This window comes from Phocoena phocoena, chromosome 3 (assembly GCF_963924675.1).
Source record: "Phocoena phocoena chromosome 3, mPhoPho1.1, whole genome shotgun sequence".
Lineage (NCBI taxonomy): Eukaryota > Metazoa > Chordata > Mammalia > Artiodactyla > Phocoenidae > Phocoena > Phocoena phocoena.
Genome location: NC_089221.1, coordinates 95,812,954 through 95,830,827, shown reverse-complemented (window position 1 = coordinate 95,830,827; position 17,874 = coordinate 95,812,954). Strand labels below are relative to the sequence as shown.

At 39.4% G+C, this 17,874-nt stretch overlaps 1 protein-coding gene across 1 annotated transcript in view; it reads right to left on the bottom strand.

Moving 5' to 3' along the window:
- Window positions 1–1,050: 1,050 nt before the first annotated feature.
- Window positions 1,051–17,874, bottom strand: part of LVRN (laeverin) — an 87,040-nt gene continuing 70,216 nt past the window's right edge. The window contains exons 14-20 of the mRNA XM_065874518.1: window positions 15,301–15,454; window positions 13,757–13,851; window positions 11,728–11,835; window positions 11,216–11,383; window positions 10,857–10,994; window positions 4,027–4,102; window positions 1,051–1,191 (exon numbers count right to left, since the gene is read on the bottom strand). Of these exons, the coding sequence (XP_065730590.1) occupies window positions 1,051–1,191; window positions 4,027–4,102; window positions 10,857–10,994; window positions 11,216–11,383; window positions 11,728–11,835; window positions 13,757–13,851; window positions 15,301–15,454 (880 nt within the window). The remainder of the gene's footprint in view (window positions 1,192–4,026; window positions 4,103–10,856; window positions 10,995–11,215; window positions 11,384–11,727; window positions 11,836–13,756; window positions 13,852–15,300; window positions 15,455–17,874) is intronic.

The following is a 17,874-nucleotide window of genomic DNA, read 5'->3' as shown; positions in this document are numbered from 1 at the left end:
TAGCTGTCCTGATTAAATCAGGGGTAACAAAACTAAGCTAATTCCGTACTTTGTGATTGATGAAAATGTTTAAAGTTGTCCAAACTACAAGCAGGTTCAATTTGGCCAAATGAAACCACATTTCAAACTTAATCTGCTGAGTGCAAAGCTATAAAGATTATGCTCTGGTTAATCTTTTAGTTCTATTACTCTTTATCTGACCATTGTCCTTTGCGATGGAGATTAGCCCATAATTGCTATTGTCTGTTGACATCATCATTTTTGCCGCTAAATTTTGGCTGAAAGAGTGTCTGTCCCACAGGTGAATTACAGTCAAGAGCTTCAGGGCACAGCCTTGCTTTCCATTTGCTCTCCACAACAGCAATCCTAAGGGTACTTCATAGATCCTACGATTCCAGGTCTCTTTGTGACACCATAAAGTTAGTAGCCAGTAAAGTGTGGCGTGATGCAGCAGGCACTGGGGAGAGAGAAATGGGCAGGAGGAGACACATTTCTTGCCTTTGGGGCACTTAATGTGGCTCACAAAATTGTCTGTTTCTTCTTTTTAAAACTTGCATTTGTTTGGCTTGTCTGTCTTCTAGTGAATATTATTTTTCTGGTTTCTATTTCTTTACACTGTTGTGTCATTTGCTCATTACTCTTTAAGTATTGAACTAAATAAACCCTAGAGTATTGCAAATCTGTATTTCCCTCAGAAAAGAATGTGCTCATTACCCAATGATGTAATATTCCACTGGCCTTCACAACTGAACAAGCAAAACTTTCTACGGTAAATTTGTTTTTCCAAGGCATTTAAAGTAAATCATGTGGTTTATAGCCCAACATGAAGCAAAATCTTCCCCAGAAATACAGCATTATTGGCAAAATCCTCAACAATCACTGAGCCTCAGGGCCAAATGTGACAATAGGGGAAGAACAGGACTCTGAGTAGTAAATGTGACTGAAATACGAATAACAAAACGTGTGGTTTTCCAGACTCACAGAATATTGGAAGACAAAACCGTGAGCACATTATAATATGCAAGAGAAGGGCCGAAAGTTGCCACTAAATTATGTGTTTTTCTGTAGCCACGCAGCTATCCTGGCACTTCGCTCCTTGTTTTTCAGATTTTCATTCTTTATTGTCTGTAATTTGGCCTGAACTGTGAGTCTCTGGTGCTCCTCCAACATGTTACTGCAAAACTGCTGCAGCTGAAAGGACAAAGAGACGGTTAGTCCATCAGTGCAATTGAACTTCTCACTTAGGCACAGTAAGACAAAGTTCATGTTAAGTAGCGACATGATCTTGTGAATGGATGATGACAGTTGGAATGAGTAGAAATGTCTGTCCCTATATGGTGTGTCCCTGAGGAGACTGTGACTGAGAAAATGTGATGAAGACCACACCTGTCCTGAAGAATCCGATGCAGACTGGAAGCTCCAGGAAGTAGGAACTTTGTCTATTCTACTCACTGCTCTATTCCCCAAGCACATAGTAGGTGCTCAATAAAGATTTCCAGAATGCATATTGGATATTATACAAGAGTTGTAGACAGAGACACAATGAGACCTTTCCTTATTTCAAAAGAAACTTTGCAACTTCCAAAGTTCAAAACTGGTACACAACATCCATGTCTTTACAAATGTTATCCTTTATTTAAGAATATTTATAGTGGATTCATCCATTGGTTAAATTCCTTCATTGAGTCAGGTCAAGCATTCAGTTATGGGAATGTTTGTTGCAATATTACATTCAAGCCAGACAGATCCCAATTGAATAATTGGGATAATAATAATTGAACTGAATAAATCATATTCCAAAAGTCTATTTCTGTGTCATTGGATTATAACTCAGAACACACATTACCGTAAAATGACAGTGTACCCTACCAGCTCACAAAAGGTCACATAAACCCTAATGTACTTGAAATTAGGTAGTAATAGGGTTGTCAAGCCTAACTACAATGCAAAAGACAAATAAGGTTCTAGGAAAAAGTAGATTAAGGGGCCAGGAGCAAACTTCCCATCCTCTCCCACACCTGGGCATTCCTGCCAGGCAGTGGGAGCCACACACCAGCAGCACCACCCACGATCGAGCACCTGCAGTGGGTTGGAGGGGAGTGTGGGTCTGTGGGACTGTGTGTGTGGGGCTTCACAGGTGCTTGAGAGCACGAGTGAGGACAGGCTCCAGCAGGGTGGAATAGAAAGACCAGAGTAAGAGATAAGGAGAGTGTATAAAAACTGTGCTGGTGTGGAGGGAAAAGGGATTCATATGACTTTCTTTTCATTTACCACTTTTAGTAATTGTTTTCAATATTATCATGTGAACCAATACATTGCAGTAGGACTGCTGGTCATTAACAGCTTTTTGACAAAGATATTCATGGTAGCTAACTCTTTTCAAAATTACAATAATTTAACTACTGCTAAATCCATTTTTGCATTTTTTTAATGAACTATCAGTGATTATAGAATTTTGGAACTTTGGGGATTGCTAAAGTTATACAAACTTCATTCATTCGTTCAACAACAACAAAACTACTGGGTTTTGTAGAGATAAAGATGAACAGAGGCACTTTTGAAGATATCAACACAAACTCAGTTGATTCTAGGAGCTTTTGTTCCAGGATTTTTGGGTGTGCCCCTCACTCTCTTGTCTGGGGAATCCTTGATAAATCAGGTCCTGACAGCTCAGCCTCAGGCAGGCCAAAACCCAAACAAAGATCGTTCCTTCAGGAATTACCAGTTCTTCCTCTCTCTCTCATAGTAACAACTATATAGGATGATTTGGGAGCACAGAGGAGGAGAGGGTGTAAATTAGTTAGTTAAAAATTTCCTAGAGGGCTTCCCTGGTGGCACAGTGGTTAAGCATCCGCCTGCCAATGCAGGGGACCACGGGTTCAATCCCTGGTCCAGGAAGATCCCACATGCAGCGGAGCAACTGGGCCCCTGCATCACAGCTACTGAGCCTGCACTCTAGAGCCCGTGAGCCACAACTGAAGCCAGCGAGGCACAACTACTGAAGCCCGCGTGCCTAGAGCCCATGCTCTGCAACAAGAGAAGCCACTGCAATGAGAAGCCCGCATGCAGCAACAAAGACCCAATGCAGCCAAAAATAAATAGATGTATTAAAAAAAAATTTCCTAGAATATGTGGTTGAAGCAGGGTCTTAAAGGAGGATTAGGAATTACCCAGGCAAGGACAGGCATGAGGAGGGCACCCCAGACAGAAGGTAGAGTGTTTCTGAAATCTGGGAAATGTGCAACAACATGATAATTTAAGAAATTCTGTTAAGTGGCACAGTGTAACTAGAGGAAAAGTGTTCGGGGGTACCTATGCCTCTTATTCTCTGACACTGGTTGGTGAAGTGGGCAAAAGTGAAGCTAGGGAGTAACGCAGGGGCCAGATTATGAAGGGCTTCATGTGCTAATGAAAAGATTTTAAAATTTCTTCTAAAAACTATGATGAGATACTGAAACTTTGGGAGCAGGGCAATGACCGGCAGTGATGTGATGGATGGGATGGAGGGAAGAACAGCCTACGCCAGGGAGTCCGGGCCATAGTCTACTGCAATAATTCAGGTGAAATACAACCCTCCATGAACAAGAAAGGTCTCTATTTCAAGAGCAAGACAGAATTAAAAGACATTTCCTGGGATTCCCTGGTGGCACAGTGGTTGAGAGTCCGCCTGCCGATGCAGGGGACACGGGTTCGAGCCCTGGTCTGGGAGGATCCCACATGCCGCGGAGCGGCTGGGCCCATGTGCCACAACTGCCGAGGCCCGCGTGCCTGGAGCCCGTGCTCTGCAACGGGAGAGGCCACGGCAGTGAGAAGCCCGCGCAACACAATGAAGACCCAACGCAGCCAAAAATAAATAAATAAATAATAATTAAAAAAAGACATTTCCTGCACAGTGATAATACCATCAATGGGGCATAGAATGTAACAATTCAGAAAAGCATATTATTTTTAATTTTAGCAACTCCAAACTACACAAAAAATGGCTTCTAAATTGTCTTTATAATGCACAATATCTATAGTACTTACCTCTAAGATCTGTAAATCCGTACTTATGGTTCTCCCTATTACGTATAACAGAGTAACCAACGATTGTGTTCCATACCTACAAAGCAACGAGATGCTAATCATGAGTGGGAAATGTTTGGCAAGACAAAGCTACAGAGCAGATAAATGCTAAGTATACAGCCCTTATTAATTCCTAACTCCCAAATCTAAGCAAAACCATATATGAACTTGTTTAGCTTCATCTTTTCATAGAAAATTCATGCTATAGGAAAGTCTATTAGCACAAAGAATTATAGTTTAATATTGATTTGTGTAACAGATAGTTTTAAAAGTTTCATTTAAATATAAAAAGCTGTTCTTAAAAACAGTAACAACAACTGTTTTTATCTTTCAAAATGAAGTGGTTAGAACAGATGTCACATACCCAAATTAAGAAATTTTAAAAGAGAATAGGTAGGGCTTCCCTGATGGCGCAGTGGTTGAGAGTCCGCCTGCCATGCAGGGGACACGGGTTCGTACCCCGGTCCGGGAAGATCCCACATGCCGTGGAGCGGCTGCGCCCGTGAGCCACAGCCGCTGAGCCTGCACGTCCGGAGCCTGTGCTCCGCAACGGGAGAGGCCACAACAGTGAGAGGCCCGCGTACCGTAAAAAAAAAAAAAAAAAAAAAAAAAAAGAGAATAGGTAAATACTCAAAGTATACCCCTTAAAAAGTGTAGTTAATATAGAATCAGTTTCAGAAATGCTGACTAAAATACCCTGAAAGCTTATTGAAACTTCTGCATTTGTATATGCTTTTTGGAAAGAGATTCTCAAAATGTTGGTGATCCCTGAGGGCTAAGTACTCTGGCTTTCCTTAAGCTCCCTCAAACAGGTATGGTAACTGAAACTTCCCCTTTAGTTTAGTGACCTTGAATAACTGACAAGAATTGTCTGAAAAACAGCCATGAAATGTTGCTATGGAAAAACAGCAGATACATACCTGCTCCAAGTGTTGCTGTAGTTAAAAAAGTAAAGAAAGACTTTTGGATGCATTAAAAAGGAAAGAAAATTTAAAAGGTTAATACAATGGCCTGGACAAGAAAGGGTTGAATCAGGATTCTGTCTTGATAGTTGATAGTTAACACATACAATTGGTTTACTTCAAAAATGTATACTTGAAATGAAAAATTGTAAGAGTTAACATTGGCATGATATGCAGACAAAGGTGAGAGAAACACAGTGCTTTTGTCCTTTTTAAGTTTCCAGCTATAACTTAAGCTGAGTCTACTTCAGCAAAGTGGAGAATAAGAGACTGTCTACATATAATTCAGGCAACCAAATCTGTTTCTATGGGGAAAGAAGAAATATTTCTTAGTTCTTCATTTTGGTTGGCCAGGTTTAAAAAGCCTGTGAAATGACTCAAGAAATTTGACAAAATTTGCAAAGAAACTGAGTTCCAGACTTAAAAAAAAGTAGGAAACAAAAGAAAACTACCTACATTGCTAAATGTGTGATTTTTCTACCAAATACAGGAGAGGCAGGGCTGGGTTTGAAGTTACCTTGTGGCAACTTATAAATTGTAAAACTGGGGAATAACATATAGTTAGAAGCATTGGGATGGAGATTAAATGAGATAATGTACACTGAAGCACCTATCAGGGTGCCTGGCACACTTCATTCCTTCCTGTTCTTGAAAGTTTCAAGAGTAGATATTTTTGAGACAGATGATTTATCCTTCTGGTTGAGAGAGCAATCTCTCTGAAACAGTACTCAACAAAAATATATACATTACAGATAGCTTAGCCCACCAGTAGTCAAAGGTATTAACATGAAGACAGGAGGCAACATTTGTCACGATAGTTGCCCTTTCAAGAAATTGATAATATTCAGTGCTAGTCAGCGTGATTTGGGACTCTAGCCCATCTCACCTTCTGCTTCTCTCCTTTCTCACATTTGCCCTCCCCTCCCATCCCTTCCCCTGCCATGTCTGATTTCCTGCAGCAAGCTTGGCCACTTAGGCAAGCATGGAGGCAGCCAGGTTATCTCGCCTGACCCAGTGATAGGCAGTGAAAATGGGCCCTCCAGTGCTTGGACCCAGCGCTCCGATAACATCTTAATTCTCTCAGTTCGTTCCAATTTAACCCTTTCAACTCTATGTTCCCCATCATGAAATACAACAGAGTAGAAGTAAAAATGAGTGTAAGTTTCTGCTATATTTAAAAAGGATAACCAACAAGGACCTACTGTATAGCACAGGGAACTCTGCCCAATGCTATGTGGCAGCCTGGATGGGAGGGGAACCTGGGGGAGAATGGATACCTGTATATGTATGGCTGAGCCCCTTTGCTGTGCACCTGAAACTATCAGAGCATTGCTAATCGGCGAGGCTCCAATTTAAAATAAAAAGTTAAAGAAAAAAGAGTGTAAGTTTTTCAAGCATAGGACTTTAGCCAGTATCACATATTTGGAGAAGAAATAAGGGGTTTGGTGAAGAAGAGGGTAAGATTCGTTTTGGATCAGTTGAGTTTGAAAGTGATGATACCTTGTATTCTATATTCAAATAAAGCTAGGGTATTGCTGTAGGCGGTGAAGCCTGAATCATTTTATGAAAGCCAAAAGCAACGTAACAAGCATGAAGCAAACATCATTTCTACCACATCCAATAAGAAGTCACAAAAATCCTATTGTTTCGTGTCTATTCACACATTTCTTCATAGGAGCTATGCACAAGGGCAGGTTCATACCGATTTCTCTGTAACCTGAAAGATGTCTTTATGGTTAGTGGAAGCTCCCTCACTGGGATCAGTATCCAAAAGATCACCTCTCATCTAACAATTAACTAAATACCCCACAGCCACCAGTGCAGTGCCCTGCACGTGGGACTGAGAAGCAGTATCAAACCAAAGTTGTTTTACTCAAGCAAGTGTTCCAAGATATATATTCAGATTAGGCTCTCTGGGAAGAATCTGGGGCCTGGCTAAGGGGAGCAGATGTTCCTGGACTGCTGTTGGCAGTGTCTCAACTCTAACGCTTGACCAGCCCTATTGCCTCCTTTCCAGGGCCCTAAGCTCCAGCCAGTTATGACGATCAGTCCCAAGTCAGACTCTCAGCCTTGCCCCCAGGCAATTACTGGTGTCCTCCCTTCCATGTAGAAGGTGAGTTTTTCCACCTGCTTGTTCAAATCCCCTTTCTTCTCTTTTAATCCCTAGAGCACTCTCCAACTGTCCTCTGTAACATTTATCAGAGACCGTGTCTTAATCACTTTATAACCCCCAACAACAGCTTGAACTAACTGTGCCTTGGCATAGAAAAACCAGAACTTCTTATTACCAGAAAGAACTTTACAGCTGATCACATACAACATCTTTGATTTTATGCAAGAGGAAACCAAGGCCTAAATGTTAACTCATAGGCCATCAATAGATAAATGTTGTTCTAGTTACAGTTCCAGATGAGAGGGTTAGAGAATTTAGTTTCTCATTTGTCTTTCGCTTGGAACGACTGATCTACTGGCAGAATGACACTTTGTTTACATTAGCATAGACGGTACATAGCAGGATTACAGTGACAAGACGCCGGGCTAGATGCTAGATTTCCTTCTGATGGGCTTCTTGGAGCTTTATGATGTTAACATATACTGTGAATTTGTGGAGGTTAAAATAGACAGTTTCCAAACCGATGGGCTACTGTCTCCTTTGTTCACAGAAGGCTTGGCGGTGTCTCCATGAATAATGCTCAGTGAAACACACGGGAGAAATACCAGTTTCAAAGCTAATTTGCGAATGATCGGTCACATTATAGCAAATTTAAAATAAATCCTTTTCACTTAAATAACATCAAATTTAATTTGTCATCGCATTTGTTTACTTACACTTTTATACTACCTCTATCATTTTATGAAGACTGGTGACATACAAATATTCATGTCAAATATAATGGTTTAATAAGTGCTAAGTAAATATTCTGATGTACAAAGAATAAGATAAGCATTCCTGTGCCGTTTTAATGTATGTAACATTTTAATTATTAACTTGAACTTTTATTTCCTCTTAACAATCCATATATAACATTACTGTCTGTTCAAAATCATTTGCAAAATTCAGCAAGACTGGTGACTATAAATTGCATCCTAAAAATAAATGTTTTAGATGTAGAAGGCAAATTTATTTGAGTCTCAAAGACTTTTTGTAGCAGAATGTGTAAGAGGAGTGAACTGAGCTTAATGTATCATAAACAGAAAAGGGAAGGCATCTATTTTATGAGCATGGCGTTTTGTTGATAAAAGATAAAAACATTTAAGCCATGGTTAAAAGTGAATGCATTTAGAATTCTAAGACCTTCTTAGGGATAATGAAATACCTGTTTAGAGTTCTTTTTTTTTTTTAAAAGGAAGTCCTTCTATACTCGTATTTAATACAGTTAAATCATTTAAATTGCTAGACAATGGACTTTTTAGAGAGCGCTGCAAACATGTCTCTGTTCTCCAAATGCAGAAAAAAGTTCTTCTGAGGAATAAAAATTAGCACACACTTAAATTAAGAGCAATCTTTCCCATGGGTTGCTCAAAGCCATTTGGGGGGCTTAACTAGTTTCATGTGCTGTGTATGGTATAGAAAGAGAGGAGAAATAAATTGAGAGGCTGTTTTACCCCTTAGAGCAGTGTTGTCCAGTTGAATTCTCTCGAGGACAGAAATGCTCTCTATCCGAGCTGTCCAGTATGGTAGCTACTGGCCACACTGAGTACTTAAAACAAGGCTACTACAACAGATGAACTGAATTTTTTTTTTTTGGTTGTGCCACAAGGCCTATGGGATCTTAGTTCCCCAACCAGGGGTCGAGGATTGAACCTGTGCCCCCTGCAGTGGAAGCGTGGAGTCCTAACCATTGGACTACCAGGGAATTCCCTGAGGAGTTGAAGTTTCAATTTTATTTAATTGTACTTAATTTAAATTTAAATAGCCATATGTTGGCGGGTAGCTATCATATTGAGCAATGCAGGTTTAGATAATTTTTTAATCCAGTGTCAATTGGTTCCATGTTAAACTACACCGGGGTCACCTGGGGTGCTACAGAAAGGTAGAGATTTTGCACCCTATTCTGGCAGATTCTGATTTTCAAGGGGTAGAGTGGGCTTGGGAGTCTTTAGGTGTATGAACCACCTAAACCTGCATCTTTCTCAGGGCCCGGCAGGGCATCTGAAGGCATGGAGACTGTGATAGGCTGCGGTGATTACAAGCTGGGTCCTCAGGAAAATCATCACTTATTTTTTAAAGGAGCTGTTCTCTCAGCAGTTTAATTCCAAAATTGCTGCTAGATTGTTCCACAGGATGCTCTGGAAGCAAACAGTCAGGGACTGTAGCTGAAGTGAATGATCTTGAGCAAAATGGCTTCCAGTCCAGGCAAAGCTAGGCATGTCAGCCCAAGAGGCGGCATGATGGGGGTCAGAGCTTTCGATGCAACCTCCAGGGAGAGAGAACAGAACGTAATAGACAGCCCTACGAGGCTGGAACCTCTGAAACCCCATGGAACAAGGCGACCTGAGTAAATACTTCTGATTTATACCCAACTCTCAAATTTCCACTGGGAAGTAGGACCTGGGAAGGAGGGCATTACCTTTAATGACTTAAACAAAAATGGAAGACATAATTTACCCCCAAGGTCATAAGGCTCTCTGAACAATGAACCTAGAATGATAATTTAAAACAAGAGATAAGGCCAATTTCCTCAATATTGTGAGTATGCTATGCATGTCCCCCTGATGAGTCAGAAAAACGGTACTGTACAAAAGAGCTTTTATCTACATGTTTAAAATTTCTGATTTAAAAATACATTTTTGGTGTATTGTAAAGGTGTTCAATACATGTCCATGAAAGAAAAACATTCCATTATTTTGCTGTATAAGAGAACCATATTCAGATTCTTAAACATTTATATTCTAAATATATCTTCTGTTCCAAAGACCTAAATTTATTTGCAAAAAGTATCTTCCAACTTTACAGCTGTGTATGTACCTGAACTGTTGTCTACTCTGATCTGCTAACTCTTCGGTATGTGAATAGTTGTAGGACATATTATTCGAGGCTTTTAAGAATGTATGGTTCAGGCTTTCAGAGACTGTGAAGCTGGGGAGATCCTGGCCTGGAGAACGATGCTGCCAGATCTCCTTGTCTTCCCAGCCCTTCGACCCTCCCCTGAAGCCCCTCAATAAAATGGCTTGATCCACCCTCCCACCCCTCGCAAAACGAACGTATGGTTAAGTCATGTTCTAGAAAGAGCAGCTATCGAGGGTATGCTGCCTGACTTGTGCATTTCAACCTCTATTTTACCTGGCAGGCTGTAGCAAGCAGATTTAATCTTAAAAGGTGAGAAACATAAAAAGTTCAAGAACATGGAAGCCAGATACATAAAGGGAATCTGACAAAAGGCACAAGCAATATCCAAGCTTATGTAGTAATGAACATTGCTGTTTCTTAAAGATATGGCGATGTACTTCACAAAAGAAATGAATGGATGATGTACACTCACACCAAAAAACGTGACTTGCTCTAATCTGTGTCTCTGAAGACAAGATTCTTAGTGGGCACAGTGGGAAATCGAGGTAGATAAGTACCCCATGCAAATCTACATTCACAGAAAAAGCCAAAACTGAGGATAAGTGACCTTATCTTTCACACAGCTAGTTTGTGGTGAGACTAAACGCAGGAAAATTGATCTAGTTTTGATCTAGAAAATTGATCTAGTTTTGATCTAGAAAATTGACTAGTTTTCTAGTCAATGCAAAGGACTTTAGTGACCTGGCCGGACTAAAGTTGAGCCACTAGCACCAAACCAATGAACTAAATGAAAGAGAGGTCTCACATTTCCTCCTTACCTTTCACTCACAGCTTGCCAATTGTTGATTAAAAAGTCCTTTGCAACGTATCGGCCAACTTCAGAGGCTGCCACAGCTTCGATTATATTTGTTTCATTAAAAGTGAATGGAGATGTAGTGATGGCATACTCCATATATCTGTAAAAATGCATGTGGCAGAAAATAAATACGTAAACATTATCCAATGGAAAGAGTAAATTTAAATAAATGGAGCTAAAATCCCATATGGTTCTAAGTTACTGAATTATAAGTATGTTTCATATTAATTCTTATATTAGCTCATTTCTATTTTTCTCCCTTTGGTTTATTAATTGCATTCCTCCACCAAGAGCCCTTTCAAGGTAAGTTGTAATCATCACCTGTTAAGTATCCACGGATCTTTACTGCAGCTCATTGCATAAGCAAGTTGAATCCTTTCTTCTTCCTTCGTTTTATTATTGTAGATATTTAACAAAAAATCCCATTCTTTATCATTTCCCAAGGCAATGCCATAACATAAAATCACATTTTTAATCGGATAAGGTATTCTGTAAGGTATAACATGCAATGATATTTTTCATAGCAGTTAAGTTATATGTTAATCTAGGTTGTCATATATTTAGAAGTATAAATCTAGAAAAAATGTCTGTGATCTCAGATATAAATATCAAAAGTAGGAATCTAGAGAAGCAATCGTGAAAACTGTCATTCAGACCTCCATGAGACAATTGTGTGTGTGTGCTTTTTAAAGGACATTTAAAAAAAATAGTAAGAGAGAGAGTATCTAAGTAAAAACAAAATGTTCATTCCCAGAGTAAGAGCATCAAAAGGAAGAGAAATTGTTGGTGCTGAAACAGGACAAAAAGAAGGGCAATTACAATATTACACTTACTCATTCTCTGGATGGTTCATCCAGTTTCTGAAAAGGTCTCTTGACAGCTGAAGACAGTCCTCAAGACCCAACCAACACGCAGTTCCAAAAAGTTTTTCCAGTGATATTCTTGAAGGAAATATCAAAGAAAAACGTATTTTTCATTACTGCATTGATTTTTTCTGCCGCCAAGAATATGTGTTTCATAAAAAGATGGGTATTTGAAAACATCCTTCCAATAACATCAGGTTTGTTAAAAAAATAGCCTTTGTGGATGGCAACTGTATTTAAGGTTCAGGGAAATATTTGCTGAGAGGCTCTCAGGCACCAAATAAGCTCCAAGACTGGTACTTTTTGAAAGTAAGAAATAAATTACTGCCTTCCTTCATCTCCCTCAAACACACAAGGGTGTACACACATGCCACATCTGTTATCAATTTATTTTTCCTCCCTTACAGATGAAAAAAAATGACTTTTAAGTATCTGATATAACACACTTAAAAATAAAGTTCTTTCTCTACACATGAGAGCAGAGGGAATGGTTTATTTCTCTCCTTTGACAGCGAGCCTCTCCTGGCTTAAGCTTCTGTTTCTTCCTCCTGGCTATTAACGTTGTCTCCAGAAAAAGAACGGAGGTTTCTGCTTTGTTTTTATAGCTGAGCAGAGGTACACATTACCATTGCAAACGAAATAAGTTCAAAAGAACATGGAGAAGAACAATGATAAATCCAGATGAGCCGTGCCTTGAGGTGTTGCAGTTTGGAGTCAGAGGTAAAGGAATTCAAATGGGTCAGGAGTTTCCGGAAAATGCCAAGAGGCAAATTTCCATTGCTCCACCCTCCCTCCAGTTTCATCCCAGCCTGGCCTGACCTTCTGATAAGCAGAGGTAGAATCTCCAGGGGGGAGACCTTCTGAGAGACAGTTCTGAGCACTCATTTACACATTTACTCCTCTCCCCACCCACCCCAAGCTGGCAGCAGCAAGATGGAATTCTCTGGAAGCACAGTCTAACTCCCTGAGATTGCTCTGAAGAGAACTGGCCCAGGGATGCTACAAAAAGCAGGTCACTTCAGGCCAGTTTAGGAGAGCCAAGGCCATGGCTGGTTAACAAAGGTGCTGCCTGGTTGGGCCTTTCTGTTTGCCTATACAACTTGCCTACCCACTTTCCATCCTAGCTCATCTCCGCTGTCTTCCATCCATCTGTAAATCCAACCACATTGTTTGTCCATTCACACGCCTAGCTCTAAAATTTCTCCCCTCTCAGAAGGATACTTGTGAGAGAGAATAACCCCACCTTTTGTATTTCTTACTTGGTCTAATTGGTTTCGGCTTGATTTTGACTAGAGCTGTAAATATAATCCCTGTACCATTCATTGTTGGCCACAGATTCCCTCGCTAAATCTGGAAGCCCAGCCTACACACACAAACCTTGTGTCACAGGGAGGCCAGCGGTACTGCAGCCCTGTTTTGCCTTTCACCCCCTTTCCAGAGCAGCATGACAACAGGCATAGTCCCCTAACCGAACCAACGATGGGGAAATCGTTTGCAATACTTGGTCATGCTCACACACAGATGACTGATACAGTTCACTATCAACCTCCCTAATCATAGCTGCATAATGTTAGAATCTCTGTCTGACATAAATAATGGAACTTTTCCCTCTGTCATCAAGAATATACAGAGGGGATTTTTTTCCCCGTGTATCCTTCCTGTACCCTTCAATTTGTTTGTATAGGCTGGTTTTTCTTAACACAACCCTTCATCAATAGTACAACATACATAAGATTTCAACCAGTAGCCTAAGATTGGAGAATATAAAGCTATAAATTCCTGTGTGTACTTGTATGTACTTTGCAGGTAAATTAAGATTCCCAAACTACTATTTCCTATTAGGATATATGTAGCTCACCAATCCCAAATCTACTATTCTCAAATGGCACACAAATCTCTCAGTGAATCATAACTATTAGTATCTTATTTTATGAATCTGGAAGCCTATCCATTAATATGAATTATTTAATTCAATGATCACTGCTCAAAAAGTACTTACAGAGCTAAATAGTCATCCTGCAATGTTGCCACATTTTCACGAATTATAGTTGAATAAGTATTCCATATTGAGATAAGTCTCTTTAACAGATACCTCTATAAACAATAAAGAAAATATACTGTTAGTTCTGCTCACAACACCCAATTTACACTGCTTTTCTCTTTGTCTGAAAAGACATTAACAGAAAGGTGACAGATATTTCTTCAGAAGTAATCTTTATTTGTCACTAAATGTATAACTTTTAAAACCTCTATAGGTTCAGTTTCCTCAAACGTAAGCAATACGTAAACAATATGATGTGTGTCAGCACACTGCTTGGCACATAGTAGGAACTCAGTAAATATCAACCATTCTTATCATTTACTATCACCCAAACATTTCTAGTTGTCTTTAAAATAGAGAAAAAATGGAGAAATATAAAACGAACTTTCTACCTTGAAACTTCCATGCTTAGTATACGTATCTCTAAAAAAACAAGGAATACTGATTTATGCCTTGTATTAATTTAAGCCCTGACTCCAAAATAAAATTTCTTCAATTGAGCTATCGACTGGTAAATAATAAGGTTATAATAGTCCTACACTTACCAATACATCTCTCAGAATAAATTAATGTTATTCGTTGAAATTTTTAAAAACAAACATTAGCTTTTACTTCTTCACTCAAAACCAGTGATCAGATGTTATCAGTGAGCCACCTTGATCCCACCAACAAGTGCCTACTCCTACTGGTCGCCATGCCACATTCAAGTACGTTCCCATCAGCACTTTGTACACTAGATAAAAGAAAGTCTGGAACCCCGAAGTGCTTGCGATCTCGCCTTCAGACTGCCCCAGACTCTCACTTGGAATCATCACCTAACACACTTGCTGTTTTGTTTGCGGCCCTTAACTCTCCGAGGGGCTGCTCCCAAACTTTGGCTTTGGTTTTACCTGTACCATCTTTCTCACGATCACTGTTAAAGATCTAATAACAGAAATTTCCCCTTTTATAGATGTTATTTTCCCCTTTTATAAGGACAAGTTGGCATGGTTATTTCTTCATTCATTAACTCTAATTTCCCCATCTCTCTTCCCAATATCAAAAGCAGCTTCAAAATGTTTACTTTTTTGGAATGTAACTCTCTGGTTTTAAGTGCCGGCCCTATAAATCAGAGTATATAAATCATGGATATAGAATTGTGAAAAATCATTCTGTTAGACTAACAATCTTTTAGGGAAACAGCTGTTAATAGATACTATCCTTTTTTTATAAGAAAAAAAAAGGCATACCATTTCCATCCACTTCTGGTTTCTTAAGACACATTTATACCTCACCAAGAATTAAGAAACTGTCCAAACTTCTCTCATACTCATCTCCTAGACCAGGTCTATGACTAAGGTATTTTCTTCTAAGAGTAAACAACCATTCCTAAGAAAATGAATATATACAGAACAAACAGACTATTATTTTGGGAAAGACTGCTTTCACAGACACTATCTAAAATATGGAAGGAGGAAGACAGAAATTAAAAAAAAAAACCATCTAACAAAGAATGAAATTACCTTTAAGAGTGGATATATATCATGGTTGTTCACATCAGAAACGAGATCCCTGGTCACTAGGTTCACCAAAACTGCATGCCACACTATGATTTCATCTTCTTCAGCAAGGTACTTGGTTAAATCAAGTGCTGTTTCAATCTCTATATAACTGTTTCTGTTTGGTTTAAAAAAAACCCACAGACTCAAAAACTCATATTTGTTCCATGCTTCAGTGCCTGACTTCAATAAGGTATATGAAATCAAGAAGCTAGACGGTAGAAGTCCCATCTCATTGATGAAGTAGAACCTAAGCAATGTGGACAGACCCTCAATTTCAGCTTGATAGGTTCAAGTGCCCAAATTCTCGGAGGTTGTAGAAAATCCAGGCCAAATGTTGGGCTGATTGTCAGGCACTAGAATATTTGTGCATTTGGTATACATTCTTAAGAGACTATAATTTCCATTCAACAAGTATTAATTAAAAGTCATTCTCTATCTAATGCTCTGCCAGATACTAGTAGGAACACAAAACAAGTGAACACAAACAGGACACTCCTGTTGCTTACCAGCGAGGAGCTTATTACTTAGTGAAGAGCTGAGACTTGCACGTAAGAAGGTGTTAATGAAAGGCCCTAGCAGAGGCAACGAATACAATAAAGTAGCAAAGAAGAAAAATATACGCATGTGATGGGAGAGGCAGGGAGGCCTTCTGGAGAAGGAAGTTGAGAAAAGCAGTGAAGGAAGGGTAGGATTGGAATAAGTAGAGAGATAGAGGAAGGCAGTTTAAAGTGGGAATTAGTGTGATGGGCAAGAAGATAAAGTGGGAATTCGTGTGATGGGCAGACCAAGTTAACCGAGGCAGGGAATTTCTTTTATGTGTAGTGAGAGATGGGAGTTAATAGGTAAGGTAAATCAAAAGTGTGGAGAGCCTTGAGTATCCGGATGAAGAGTTTACATGTGGTGGGAAGGTGTTTAAACAGCCGGGGTAACATCATGAAATCAATACCTTAAAATTTTGTTGCAACTGTGCTGCAGAAAACAGAATGGACTTCTAATATAAATAGAATTCTAAAGGACTAAAGGCTGGAAGCTAATGCGATAGGCTAGGCAAAGGGTGATGAAAGCTTGGCTTAGCACGGAAGCAGTGAAGGTAGTGAGGTGAGAATCCAAAAGACATTCCCCAGAACCCCGGAATGAATAGATAAGACATGATGACTTGATGGGAGATGGAGAGAGAGAGACAGCAGTCAAGGATCTCTCTGATGTTTCAAGTGTGGGGATGGGAAAAGTAGTAGTAGCTTCGACAGACAGAGAGAAATTGATAGCAGGAGCAATTTAGAGACAGAAATAAAGTTCAGTGTTTAAGGTACTGAATTTAAATGACCACAGGATAAACAGAAGACAGGAGGAGACAAATAGACATCTAGATTTAGAAGTCATCAACATATCCTTTCATAAACATTTATTGCATACCTTATATCTGCTAGGCACTGTACATGTACATAATAAAATGATCACTGAAACCATCAGAAGGCATGAATTATCCAGAGGAAAGATAGAAGAAAATAACACAACCATGACTGGTCTTAAGGATGCTCACGGCAGCAAGAAAAAGAGAAGTCAGATCCTAGAGGAGAACTAGGTTTGCATATTGGAGCCTCAGGAAGTCAAAAAAGAAGTTTGCAGGAGGATGTGGTTAACAGTATAAAGTCATGATAATCTTAGAGAAATGTTTCAGCAAAGTAGTGAGCAGGGAAATGTGCTGTACATCACATGGGGAAAAGTAGCAAAAAAACGAAGGATAAAATATGCAGACCTTCATTCAAGAAATACAACAGGCCAAAGAAAGAGAGAACATACTGCATCATTTATTATGTGTACTCTTTAATTTTACTGTCTGGAATTTAAGTTCTGAACATATATTCATTTTCCTGGTTAGAAACTTATCAGCAGAGCTTATATTGAGTAAATCCAATATAAATGAAATCAATAATTCTGTAATACACTAAAATTCAGGCTCAATAAAATTATACCTACAGTCATCATCATTGGGTAATAAAAACCACTTCAAAATCTTAATTGATAGTCTATTTAGTTCCAGAAACTTTTTTTTTTTTTTGGATACATCAATTACTTTATTTCCTTAACTTCCAGTATCTTAGAAAAATATGAATACATCTTCTACAATCTTCCTAAATTTATCCATTTAAACATTTAGGGGCTTCCCTGGTGGCGCAGTGGTTGAGAGTCCGCCTGCTGATGCAGGGGACACGGGTTCGTACCCCGGTCTGGGAAGATCCCACATGCCGCGGAGCGGCTGCGCCCGTGAGCCATGGCCGCTGAGCCTGCGCGTCCGGAGCCTGTGCTCCGCAACAGGAGAGGCCACAACAGTGAGAGGCCCGCGTACTGCAAAAAAACCCACAAAAAAACCCAAACGTTTAGCAGTCTTTACAAATGCAAGTCTGAATCACTTGTATTTTACCTAAGTTTTTACTCTTGATTGAGATTTTTAAAATAATGATTCTTATACATTTTGCAATAATCCTATAAATATTTAAACACTATTACTTTTTTCTATTTACATCATCTCTACTG